Source organism: Triturus cristatus, chromosome 9, assembly GCF_964204655.1.
Source record: "Triturus cristatus chromosome 9, aTriCri1.1, whole genome shotgun sequence".
NCBI classification, from domain to species: domain Eukaryota; kingdom Metazoa; phylum Chordata; class Amphibia; order Caudata; family Salamandridae; genus Triturus; species Triturus cristatus.
The window spans coordinates 1,050,002,517-1,050,015,542 of NC_140592.1; the positions used below are offsets into that span (position 1 = coordinate 1,050,002,517).

General features: G+C 42.1%; 1 protein-coding gene across 1 annotated transcript in view; it reads right to left on the minus strand.

Annotated features, from left to right (window-relative positions):
• The window catches only part of PLEKHG3 (pleckstrin homology and RhoGEF domain containing G3), a 582,108-nt gene that overhangs the window by 89,938 nt on the left and 479,144 nt on the right, over positions 1-13,026 (minus strand). Inside the window, exons 8-9 of the mRNA XM_085626917.1 lie at positions 9,630-9,761; positions 1,165-1,347 (exon numbers count right to left, since the gene is read on the minus strand). Of these exons, the coding sequence (XP_085483043.1) occupies positions 1,165-1,347; positions 9,630-9,761 (315 nt within the window). The remainder of the gene's footprint in view (positions 1-1,164; positions 1,348-9,629; positions 9,762-13,026) is intronic.

Sequence of the window (13,026 nt, forward strand, 5' to 3'; positions counted from 1 at the left end):
TAACTGTGCACACTCGTGTAACATTCTAGTCGGTCCTTGAGGAGACACTCAGTTTTAGCTGATTTTTTATTTTCCATTGACTTTGAACAGAGGCCTTTTGTTTTTATTGTAACATTTTTAATTTTTGCTTAACCCTTGAAGCCAATCGGCCTTTATTTTGATTTCAGATTTCTTATTGCATTTTCCTCTTTTAGTTAACCTTTCTGTGGACTTTAAATTTTTTTATTTTTTAAACGTAGTGTTGTTTGGTTGATTAGAAACAAAATGTCATGGGTTTTTTCCCCTCGAGGATTGCATTGTTGCTCAGGTCAAGTTAACCTTACCGAAAAAAGTCGGCCTTTATGGAATCATCGGGTTAGATACTATGGTGGATAAAATAAATGTAAATAACCATCTAACTGAGAAACAGAACATCTGTTAAAATTGAAGAGGCTTGTCTTAGTATAACTATTCTGGAATAAGTTAAATTAATATATAGATAAGTTTGTGTTTGGACAATGGAAAAAAACATTTCAATTGACAGCCATGTATGTTACCTGCAACTAAAACTGGTTTATGTTTCCAATGCTCTCACTTTCAAATAAGCACTTCTGAAGATAGCTGGGTAAATATTTATTTTTTTGTCCAGAAATGAATAATCAGGAGACAAATGTGCAAGTTCTTAATTTTGAATAATGGCACAGTGCTTAGAAGTAGCTTTTAGAATAGCAAATCGTTATTCTTGGTAATCTATTTATTTTTTAAGCATTCAAAAAGTATTGCATCTTTGAAAATGTAATTTTTATTTATCACAAATGTCTATTTTGTCCTATTTGTATTTCGATTTTGTTTACATTTTCTAGGTGAAATTTATCTGCAGTCAATTGGGCCAATTCAGGTAGAGAATGTTTAGTTGCGCGGTAATACTTTTTGCTGCTGGGAAAATTTCAAACACACATATCATAAAAACATTTCAAAGAGACGCAGCTCATAAAATGAAGTGGTAAAATGCCATACATAAATAGGCAAAGTCCAGTGGTGGGTTGCAAGCCTTCATTTCAGGATCACTTGTGATCATTAAATTGCCTCAAAGCATTTATAAATAGCCAAAATACACTGGACACTGACAGACGTAAAGCTTTGATCTAGCATATTTTTCCTAAATTGAAGCAGCGAGCTACTTACCGGAATATATGTTTTGTAGACAAAGTGATCGCCTCGTTTTCTGGTTATGAACAAAGCTCTGTAGAAGAGGAAAAGAGTACGCTCATTACGGGCCCTCTGTACTCGAAATGTCCCTTCGAGAACTAACTCGCCATAAGTTGTCAGATCTTGGCCTTTCCAGTTGAGCAGCAATGATTGAATCTCCTGCATGAACAAAAAAAGTAACAAACCATTATCATCAAACAAATTGATGGGTATGAGCCAATACATGAAGGTAAGAAGCTGAACACTAAGGAGTTGCACAGTAAAGTCCTGGGGCACGTTAACCAATTGATTATTAATTGTCAAGTATGAAATACAAACTCTCACTCAATATGCCTGTGGGAACCCCCTTTCTTGTAACTTTGGAGAGGTGAGTGGATGTTGCCACTGCAAGATAAGTGCACATAAGGTATATGACAAACCTTCAGAGGGTACCAGTGATGTGACAGTCCATGCGTCTACTGAGGAGAGGGTGAACCATTGTACCAATGTATAACGGACGCCTCTGCCCGAAGTCTGAATGATTGAGCTACTGCTAATGAGTGAATGCCTGTGATCGGAACAAGACTTTTCTGTTAATAGGGGAGTTGTTATGAAATGCCGCAACCATGCACGGACTGCAGTGCAGGCCTCAAGCCCATACAGAACTGAGAGGTGTACTGGAATGCTTTGCCATTCAAAAGGGCCCTAGATAGGGAAGGCGACTCTTTGAAGACAGGACAAGCCAGGGCCAAAGTACTGGACACGCCAGCATAAGGCTGACTCGAACCGCTGCCGAGAGTATGCCGTTTCCCTAGGCAACCCTGGTATTTCGGCTCCCTCTGAAGCATGCTGTTTAAGTCTCTAGATGGTCAGGAGCTGAAGAAACTCAAGTCACATCGCTAGCCACTATGGTAGAGTTACCATACCAGGTTAGTGGGGCGCCACTTGCTTCCAGGGGTAAGGGCTTCATGAAGTCTTTCACACAACTTGGATCATACCCAAAGTGTTTCTATACACTGGACCCTTCAAAAGGTAGGCGCGACAAACACAGAAACAAATGTTTGCCTTGGAACTACCAACTCTATTTTCTGTATTGACAATGGCCCATGAAAGTTAACAATCACATACATCAATTGGTTTACTGGATTTATCCTCAAAGGAAAACATTAAAACCCCATCAAGACAGGTAAAACAGAAGATAAGATTAGTAGCTTTCAATAGAGATAGAATATAAATGATTCACATAGGAAATAATTAATCTCTTGGCTTTTTAAATTGCAAACGCATGTGCCAATAGGTAAAAGGTGTTGGTTACATCCATACGAAACCCAAGTTAAAATATGCTTTTTTTAAAGTAGAAAAGCATCAAGCCAGATCTTAACACAGTTGATCCCCTCCGGCTAACCCTCACAGTATACAATTCCCACTACACCACAAAGTGAACCACCTCAAAGCCTGGAATCGAAAACTGATGCTAGACACATTATATACTTTATTTTCGTATTCCCAGAAAAGTTCATCTAATGAAGTAATTGACAAAGCAACTCTAGAAGAAAATAGGAGACAAAAAGTATAGTGGAGTGATAATAAGGCAAAACAAAATCTAAATATTGCACTGAACAGCCACCCTCAATGTCAGAGAAGTGTCTCTTCATCCAGCTCATCCAAGAGACATAACTATTCAATTCTAATTCCAGGAGTATCCTCTGAGTCAACACCACCCTGCACACCATCAAACCATACAGAAAGGCTTCTGCACATTCCACGTGTGCAACACACACTTTTTCCATCATGTTTCACTCATCGTTGCACATGGAAACCCACAGATGCTGAGACACACTGCGAAACAAGTACTTGCCTGATGTCCGTCAGAGACCACTTCTTGGCTTGCCTGTTCGGGCAAAGGTCTGAAAAACCACACCAGTCAGTTCTCCCCAAAGTTTACCATTTTCCTCTGCATGCTGAATTTACCCTCTTTGATCCAGAGCATGGAGCACCACCATAACTGTGCTGTTTCCCATCCCCTCTCTGGAAGTCTTATGTTAAAAAAGGGCTTGAATGCCCTCACAACAGCTCTGGCAAGTCCTTCAGAAAAACTGATCATCTCAGAGTGTCAGTTTAAATCTCAGCAGGAACTCCCAGCATCCAATGATGGGTGCCTCTTCACAGATTATCCAGTCAACTTCTGCATCCACCATGTGCACCTCTCCCAATTCACTCACTTTAACTATGGGCCTCAGTAACTTCTATTCTGCCACAAGAACCATGCTGGAAAAGTCCTCCAATTTCTCCTTCACACTTCATCACAGATTTGACAGTACCAGTATTCTTCTGCAGATCAGTCTGCAAATCTCTCATTTTCCAGTCATCTTTAAGTCCTCCACTGAATGATGATCATCTAATGGGCCTTTTAGTGTGCTCCCTGATCAAGCGCTACGTAACATGAAAAAGTCCTCTTTATTCCTTTTCATCCAGGTAATGATGGCTTGCTTATTGCGAAGCTTCCCAAATGGCAGGTAGTGCTCAAAGATGCCTACTTTCAGTCAACAACTCTGAGACTGCGGGAAAGGAAATGGGCCAGCATCTCCAGATATGACGCTCTCATGCACTCAGGAGGGCCTGGTCCAAGAGCCAAGGGGGAACACTGCAAACTTACATCTCCCAGGTTGTCTCAGTTACAGCCTTAGGAATAGTATATCACAGTCTCACAGATAGGCGATGTGCTCTCAATGATACAATCCGGCAGATAAGGGTATTCACCGCTTTCAGACCTGGGACCAGACTCTCACTGTGGTGCAAAGTGGATACCCTGGAACCATCATTATTGACTCAGAAAAGCCTGTATACTGCACAACTCTATAGGTAGGCCAGGAAGGGAAAGTATATCACCATATAATCTCAGCTTTGAGGCTGTGAGAAACGCTTGAGATCACCTCAGTCTTGCAGTTGCCTTTATATCACAACAGGCAAACTGGTGCATGAACAGATGCCTGATCAGGAACTCCTACAGATTTTGACCATCTTAGGACCTGGGTGGGTGTACCTGTCCATGCAACAGCCAAACAAATAGACACCTTTCTCGCATCTGGTGACAGAAAAAGTATCACATCAACAGATAAAATATTGATTCAACTTACTAACCAATGCAAAGGTACCCCCACAGAACAAGAGCTTTGCTATTCACTCCGCTATTTCTCTCACCTTAAAAAGTTTAAGCTTGCTATGAGACTAATGCACCCAAAGAGGCCTGGATGGCCCATCAACATGGGCAATGTGTAGGGCACCTCCTACAGAGGAAGCCAATTATAGAATGCTGTTCCTTTTTTAACAAAGGCTACAACAATCTTTGTTCGTACATGCTCCAGTCCTGTGAGTAAGCCACGGGCTTACTCAACCAAAGGCCCCAATCTCAAGTCTACAAAGGCCTGTTCAATAAAGCAAAGCCTTACCAAGTAGCATGACTTTTCTAAGTAATTTACTGCTTTCAAAGCTTGTTGCTAGAGGGAATTCTCAGCACAAGGCTTTATCCTAGGCAAGTAAAACAACAGAGCACTGTTAAGTGAGTGACTCATTTTATGCATAAACCTGTTCTCTTCTCAGATGAAGCTTTCCCATTGGCGAGGCATAACTGAATTCTAAATAAATGTCAACTATCTGAAGAGAGTAAAGTTTTCATAAAATTACCCCTCATTTGTGCCCCATTGGCTGCCAAATTCCCCAGGCTGGCCTGATAAACTTTTAGCAGTTACCACAGAAACCCTTCTTAATTACAATTGTCCTTCAATGTCTGTCCCCTCCTGTTCTTAACATAATTTACATGATTTGATCTTTTAACTCCAATGATCAAAAAAATGCTCAAACATTGAACCGGAACCCACTGTCCTTTTCCAGTTTCTCACATGCGATGAAAAGAACTGTCAAGTGAAAAGTCCGGGGCTCTCATAACTTTAAATTTTGCACAGTTCACAACTAGGTACCTTTGCAAAGTTTGCAACTTTTCTAGCTCAGTGATCTTTGCATTCTCAGTTCTGGAAATAAGAACTGTGCATATTCCACTGGATATACAGGAAGCACAAAGATGGTGGCATATCAACACATGCATTTAAAGCAGATTATGCAGACTTTTTTACATGGATATTATTTGTAATTCTGTTTAAATTCTACAAACTTTCAATGACAGTCTCATATTAATTGGGGATGTGGGTAACAAAGGACACAGCTATCACAGCACCTTACGATGGTGAAGTCTAGGACTGTTAAGCTTATAGTCAGTTAGAATCGAGGATGGGGAAGAATCCAAACTAAACTCGATTCAAGCTAGCTTATGATGGTAAAGCCTTAATAGAGGCTCAAAATAGTACATCACATGCTCCAAGATATATGCCCATTTTAAATGGATAATGGAGACTGGATTTAAGCAATCTTTTTTTTTTTAGCACTTGACTAGTTAAGGAGTGGTGCTAACATGCAGGACAGTCTGCAAAGTTGAGTCATAGTCCATTTGTAGCACTTGGAACATACCCCTCAAGTGTCCAATGCAACGGGAGGGCCTTCCATAGAGAGAAACCTTCAAATTTGTAACATATTTTGCTGGAGGGCTACTGTGATATTGAGCTAAAGGAGGTTTTTTAGAGGCGAAGAGATATGGTCAAGGTAACCCAAGCCAAAGATGTGCTGGACAATCAGATTCTTTGACGCTTCTATTGATCCTTGCAAGGTGGACCAGTACGTATAGCGTTGCAGAATTCAAGCCTAGAGAAGACAATGTTAATATCAATGCAATGCTCCAAGGAGACTGTAGCAGGGAACATTTCCCACTTAAATTACTTGGATGGAAATACATTTTTACTGTGGTAGTGCAGCTTAGAGGAGAGAAATAGTTTGCTGCTAAATATTACACTGATGTTGAGCACCTTCTTTACTGGTGCAAGGGGATGATTTAAAGTATTGTTTTTTGTTAGTTTTCATGAGAAAGGGTTAAGTCAACTGGACTCCATTTCCAAAACAAACATGCATGAAGCTTTCAGAATATGTGTGACACCTCTGAGAATCGAGAAATAAGAGCATGGCCCACTCTTAATTGATGCATAACTTGCAACAGCATTTCTTAGTTTACTTTATGAAAGACTGCCCGGGTAGTCAAAGTAGTGAAATCAAATTCCACTTTTGCAAAATAGTAATAAACTTGTTAAATACAGATTAAAAGCACTGATTATTACTACATTTCCCACTTTGAATACCAACCACCACAGGAGCATTGGAGAAGAAAGACTTAAAGTAGGATAAGAAGGGTAATACACCTATAACACATCACACATGATCCAACATAACAAGCTTCGATGAAAGGTTCTAAAGGTTTATAGAAGCTCATCCAGTCAGTATTGAAACCCAGATGCATAAATTAAACGACACGTATGGCCCAAAGCAGGGGCGGAAATTGGTTTATCAAATACCCAAACCCTGAACCACTGAAACTGGTAAAACTGGATCCAAACATCTTGGTGGATTCCAGCGAAAATAGTGGGAAAAAAAAGAAAGGATGCTTTATATTTACTGTCAGCAAGATACTAAATCAAGGAGCTGTGTTCTACACACATTCCAGGTCTTTGGTGACAAAGCCCCCACTTGCTTACAAGTGTTGAAACCAACACCTGCTTCTTGAGGTTGTACTCACCATGGTTCAGTCGACTACTTATAGCAAATGGAGAGGGCCAGTTAAACACATTAGGTCACCTTTTCCATTACACCCATTCAGCTGCTGCCTATTCCCTTAACTCCATCTGCTTCCTTATCTTTACCTTTGTTTTGTATTACATTATTACCCCTTAGAATCTCCTGCTCTTGGTAGACTTCAGCGGGTTTTCACTTATTCAGGTTTTTGACTCCTCTACGCTTCTTATTTCTTCATTTTTGTGTTATTAGTTCGTTTCTTTACTTTGTCCACATTTCAGTGGCACATAGCATTCCGGTAAAAGTGAACTCATATTGATAACACTCCTGTGTCTCTTGTTTTGATATCATCAAGACGTTTTGCAGATACATTGAACATAAAAGATGGGAATTTGGAGACAGAAGGAATTCCATAAAAGGTATCAATTATGGGGGCACGGGTACATCCATGCCAGCTTCTGCCTCTCACAGAGAGAACTTTAATAACAGGCTATGACAGATACTAGTTAAGAAATAACAAATTACAAAAGAAGTTCCCTCTTCTGTGACACCTGTAGGTGCAGCCGCCACACCCTGTCATTAGCAACAGTTGAAAAGTAATACATTAATGACAGACATGGCGCCTGGTAGGAGGAGAGGAGTAGTTCTAAATTCAAATTGTTTACCAATTAATGCCAGGTTGGGTGATAGCAAAGAAGCTGCTATTAGCTTTGTACTCAATTGTAGTCTGATGCTGGACATCTCTTCCAATACTTTTACTACAGTGTGTAAAAATACTGACATACACCTGGTGTTGACACTATGAAAGCTGAGGCAATCCAATGAATGTTTTACAATTAAAGTTCGACTTAAGAGTTAAACCTATAACGATTTGTACTGCTCAAACGTTATCCATACATATCTATTTATACTGCATGTCAGACCTTCTTTAGATTCATTTACTGCTGATCTCATGCTAATAAATGAAGGCGGGGGGCTGTTCCTATAGAGAAAAAGCTAAGCAATACAGGTTGGAATCCTGCAGAAGGGAGGGGGATCCTAAGGATCAGATGATAGAGCACTCATGCAGCCAAATGGGAGCCATGCTTCATCATTGGGCTGCTCCTCGTCGGGCTGGTGCTGCAATGCCAGACGGGCACCACAGGGGGCTCTATGTTAGAGATCTTCTATTTTTTTGCTGTAATGATGAGTGAGGGTATAATGAGTGAAGGACAGCATTCTAAATTATGTGCTGTGTGAACTAAAACTGCCTAAGGGGAACCTATGCAATTTTAATAAAGGCGTCCCTTTGCCCCGTCACCTTTTTTTAAAATCCCTATAAAAAGGGTGTGTGAGGCTTTATCTTCTGATAATTAGGAGCCCCCTTCCTTCTGCAGCATTCCAACCTGTATCTCTTAGCATTTTCTCTATAGAAACAGCCTCCTCCCCTTCATGTATGACTATCATTACATGGGAGCCTGGGTGCTGGACCTTGACTAGCTCCTAGTCCCCCCTCTTTTGATTTACTAAAGATTGAACAAGGAGACTTTGAACAAGAAGAAGAGAGGAAAGGAGGAAGAGTGAGATGGAAACACAGTGACCAAGGGGAAAAAGCAAGGATTAAAAAGACCTGCAAGAGCGAGCAATATCCCTGCCTGGGAGAATAGGTTGGGGTGTGAAAGCGGCATGAGAGGAAATCAAGCCTAAATAGCCTTGGTATTAGGTAATCAGGCATTTGACAGCGGTGATGAAGGACTTTGGAAAGAATGTTGGATCCTGGTACTTATTCTTTTAAAGATAAAGCGGTAGTGGGAGGTATGCTCAATACCAGGAGGCTGAAGGTTTGAATTCCAGAATCAGCATTGCAGATGGATGCAACTGAATCATTTTGGTCGTCCCAGTTCAGACATGCACAGTGTACCAAGGTAACGAGACAAACCAGTTGAGGGTTTTCCAAGAGCATCCGCCAGACCTCTGAACAGCTAACAGGGCACAGCACACAAACCACTGCATGCGAAGCAGGCTTCACTTGACTGCTGTGTTTATGGATCAAGAAAGATTATTCCCAGAACAACAAAAAACCAGCATTGGCATAGCCAATAGGTCTCGCCTTTGGGACCTTACAAGTATTTATTTATGCAGCACAATATCCTTGGTGCAACAACATCAACTGTTACATGGCTAAACACTTAGAAGGTCCCAAAGGCGAGACCTATTGGCTATGCCAATGCTTGTCTTTTTAAATGTAGTTACATTACAGACCCTTGAACAGCCAACAGGGCACAGCACACAAACCACTGCATGCGAAGCAGGCTTCACTTGACTGCTGTGTTTATGGATCAAGAAAAATTATTCCCAGAACAACAACAAAAAAATAGTTCCTTAGAGTGATATAAACCAGCTGATCTGGGAGCCAATGTTGTATTACTGGCATAGAGAAAGAACCAGTGTTTGTTCCTGACCAGAAGGATAAACGGTGAAAAACAATTGTTTGCTGGCGACGACCTGAAAGAAGATTAGGAACGGAAAGAATACAAACATGAACTACACCAGCTTGACTGATGTCTAGTCCACAGAAGACACATCTAAAATAAAGTACATACAGAGTTACCAGTAGGTTTAGAATATTAAGATGAAGATGGATTCACTTATTTCTTATAAGTGGCTCTACTCCCAATGAATAAAGACTGCAACAATGGTGAGGGTTAAGTGAGATGCAGAACATGAAGCATGAATGGCCCTTACAAATACAAAGCAGACAACCAAGCATTACATTTGGTTCACTTTTTATTGAGGACTTTCCGGTTGCTTACCTGAAGGCGAACCGCATGCTCGTGTTTGCGCTTCATATCATTGATGTACCAGGCTACACCCGTCATGGTGCCAATGGCCTCTTCCACCACCTCATAGCCTTCCTCTTCCATATCAAAATGTTTAGCTATCTCCTGAAAGCAAACACAAACATTTACCACTCAGACCCAATGCTACGAAAATCATTTGAGGAGATGGATCATATATGCATATAGAATATTCACTCCCACTTGGATGTAAGACAGGGGCATTCAGTCAAATCCCATTTATACAGACCCATGAACACTCAAAAGCATAAACACATTAGAAAACCAAAAAGCACCAATATCCAATCAGTCACGATTGACAGATACCTGAACAATCTGCAATCAGATATCCTAAATGCTGTTGGGGAAGATGGCTAACTGCATCAAAGTGCCTTACAAAACAAGCAGATAAAAAACATAACACAGGAACGATGCATTCCAGTTTACAGTAAAGAAGGAAAACAGAACTATGTGCATTTCAATTCTGCTTAAATGAGTAAGTAGTTTTATCTTGATTGAATGTCAGTGATATTTCATGAGAACTAATAGGGACTAAAGGCAGAGTCCATGATTTCTGCTCATTAATGAAATGCTGCGTTTTGTTGTTGTTGCATTTAGAATACTACTTACTATATATACATGCAAGGTCTCGATGACATGCACAAATTAACAAACATAGGAAGATTACATTTACAAGACTTCTCTCTAAAAGGATTTGTTTGGCAGCATGAAGTTAATTGTTAAAAGTTGCTGCGACCTCAAACCGCAGACAGAAAACTAGAAGTCGATTTATCGCCGTTTATGCCCGTCTTCGCAGCCAGAAAGATATACAACATAAAATTCCAGCCTTGAGAGGTATGGAACTGCAATGTAGTGCACGCGCCCCATAATACGCATGCACATGTTTAAATAAAGACCAAGGGGACCACCGTTTTTAGGTCACTCGTGAAATTGAGTCTGATGTGCTTCATTCTCTAACCTCTGCCCACGATGCAGCTGGGGCCCAGTGAATCCCAGAAGCACAGCCTATCAACAATACAACCTATAGTCGTTCAACTTTCCGCCCTGCCGACCACCACAAACTCAGCTGCAATTCAGCCAAACGCAAGTTGCTTATCACAACTCATGTGCACCGCGTCAAATCTGCTCCTTCAACCCAAGAATAGAAGACAATTCTTCCAGCCCTCGCCTGTCAGTGCCATCTACGACATCCGCTTGCGTGGATGTTATGGAATACCTACATATGGCCCATAAACTGCCTTTTTACGTGTGCTCCGGTGTGTGTGTGATGTATTTCGGCAGCCCAATTCCAGCCACGATCTAGCAGCCTCCTACCAGCCTTGCCCCCGGCTTATCTCCCATTTGTAAATCTTTGTGACTCATGGGTGTGACACCCATGAGTCACAAAGATTTACAAATACCAAAAGCAAAAGAAAAAGAGACATTTTATACGTGCAACCGAAATGTGAGCTCCCAGTTGCAACCCTATACACAAATAGTGTCCCCTATGAGCACAAGGCCAAGCGCTGCCGTTGCAGGCTCCACTGATCGACTGCACCATGAGTCCTTCTGCCCACCTATGTACACAGTCCACAAGAGCATTTCTTGGTCAATACATATTTGGTCAATACAGTTGTCACTCGTGACACCAAGCAGCAATTTTCTCATTGCTGTCCTCGGGATGAGGTGCATCAAGAATACTGCGGGTGAACTGGCCCCTTTTCACATTCGTTCAATGTGACGACCCCTACGGCCAAGGTCACAGACATGAGTTCCAAGTCTACCAGATGCCATGAGTCACTTCTAAGCTTACAACATATCAGAAGGATATTAAGGCACATCCCTCCCAGGACCCCCTGTGCCTTGACCACACCAGTGGGCTGAAATACTCCACAAGCAGCCCCACTCCAGGGGGAGAAACCAACAGCCCTGTTCAATGCAGCAGCTCTTGTGCAAATCCTTACATTGATAGATCGATGGTGGGTCAACGCTGGCCCACCCGGAACTGCCTGATGAAGAAGAGTTTAGAAGCTGCAGATGTATCACAACTGATGAAGTAAATGAAATTGGTCCTGCACTGTGTGGGACTGAGGTCACGAAGATACAGACCTGCCTTGTCTCTTAAAGGTACTCACTCCCTATCTCCAACCACAAGCAACCCTAGACAGCATGGACCAGTTTCACACACAGGTGCAATACCTTTGCTTGACTTGCACTTTCCTTGACCAACTTTAAATCAGATTTCAGATCATAGGTATATGGATGCCAATCTCCACAACTAAGTACATATGTTCGGAACCATTCGAAGCTGACACTAGACGACACAAGAGCCCAAGAGCCAACAGAAATTCAGGCAGCCAGCACCAACAGGGAAATAAGCCAGCTCATAACAGATGCCATGCTGTGAACTTTGCAATGGGCAACCACATCCCATAGGGGCTGCTCAGCTAGACAGCCCGGACTCTGAAGAAACTGAACAGAAGGTAGAAACCTATTCTGCCATCTGGAGCACAGTTGTTTTTGTTAATTGTGACTTATAGAGCACTTAATACCTACAGGTCTCCAAGTGCTGCGAGAAGATCATCTATAGTCCCAGAGTGAATGCTGTCTCTTAGTGGAGAGTGTTATGCTCAGGCTTCTGTGAATAGTAGTCTCTTCAATTTCTTCCTGAACGGAAAGAGGGCACTTTCGGAGCAAAGCTGGCCAGGCAGCCTGTTCCATAGTTGTGGGATGAGGACCGAGAAGGCTCGGCCACCTTTGGTGGTTTAGTTAAACTGTGGACATTTCAGTAGGCTCTCCGTGGCAGACCTTAGGGTGCGGCCGGGGACGTATTTCACCAGCCGTTTTAAATATATTTTGGTGCCTGACCATACAGGGCCTTGTGGGTGATGCAGAGGCCTTTGAATCTAGCCCTGTTTAATGGGAAGCCAGTGCAATTGTTGCAGTAGGGGTGAGGCCCGGCTGCGTCTAGGCAGCTTAAAAATTAGCCTTGCCGCATCATTCATCACCACCTGGAGTTTGCCCAGCAGCTTGTCTGGCATTCTGATGTAAAGTGAGTTCCCATAGTCAAGACGTGACAGTATCAGGGCGGCCACCACCGTCCGCATGGTTGAGAAAGAGAGGATGGGAGATAATTTCCCCAGCTGTCTAAGCAGACCCACACAGGTCCCGAACACTGTAGATACTGGATTGGCCAGGGAAAGTTTAGCGTCTATTTTAATTCACAGGCTTTTTACCACCAGAGCTGGAGACGGGGTGTCTCCCAGCTCATGTGGCCAGTACTGGGTGGTCCATGGGTTACAGTACGTAGTGACGGCCAATACCTCCGTTTTATCAGGATTGATTTTGAGAGAGTTGGCTGTCATACAGTTTA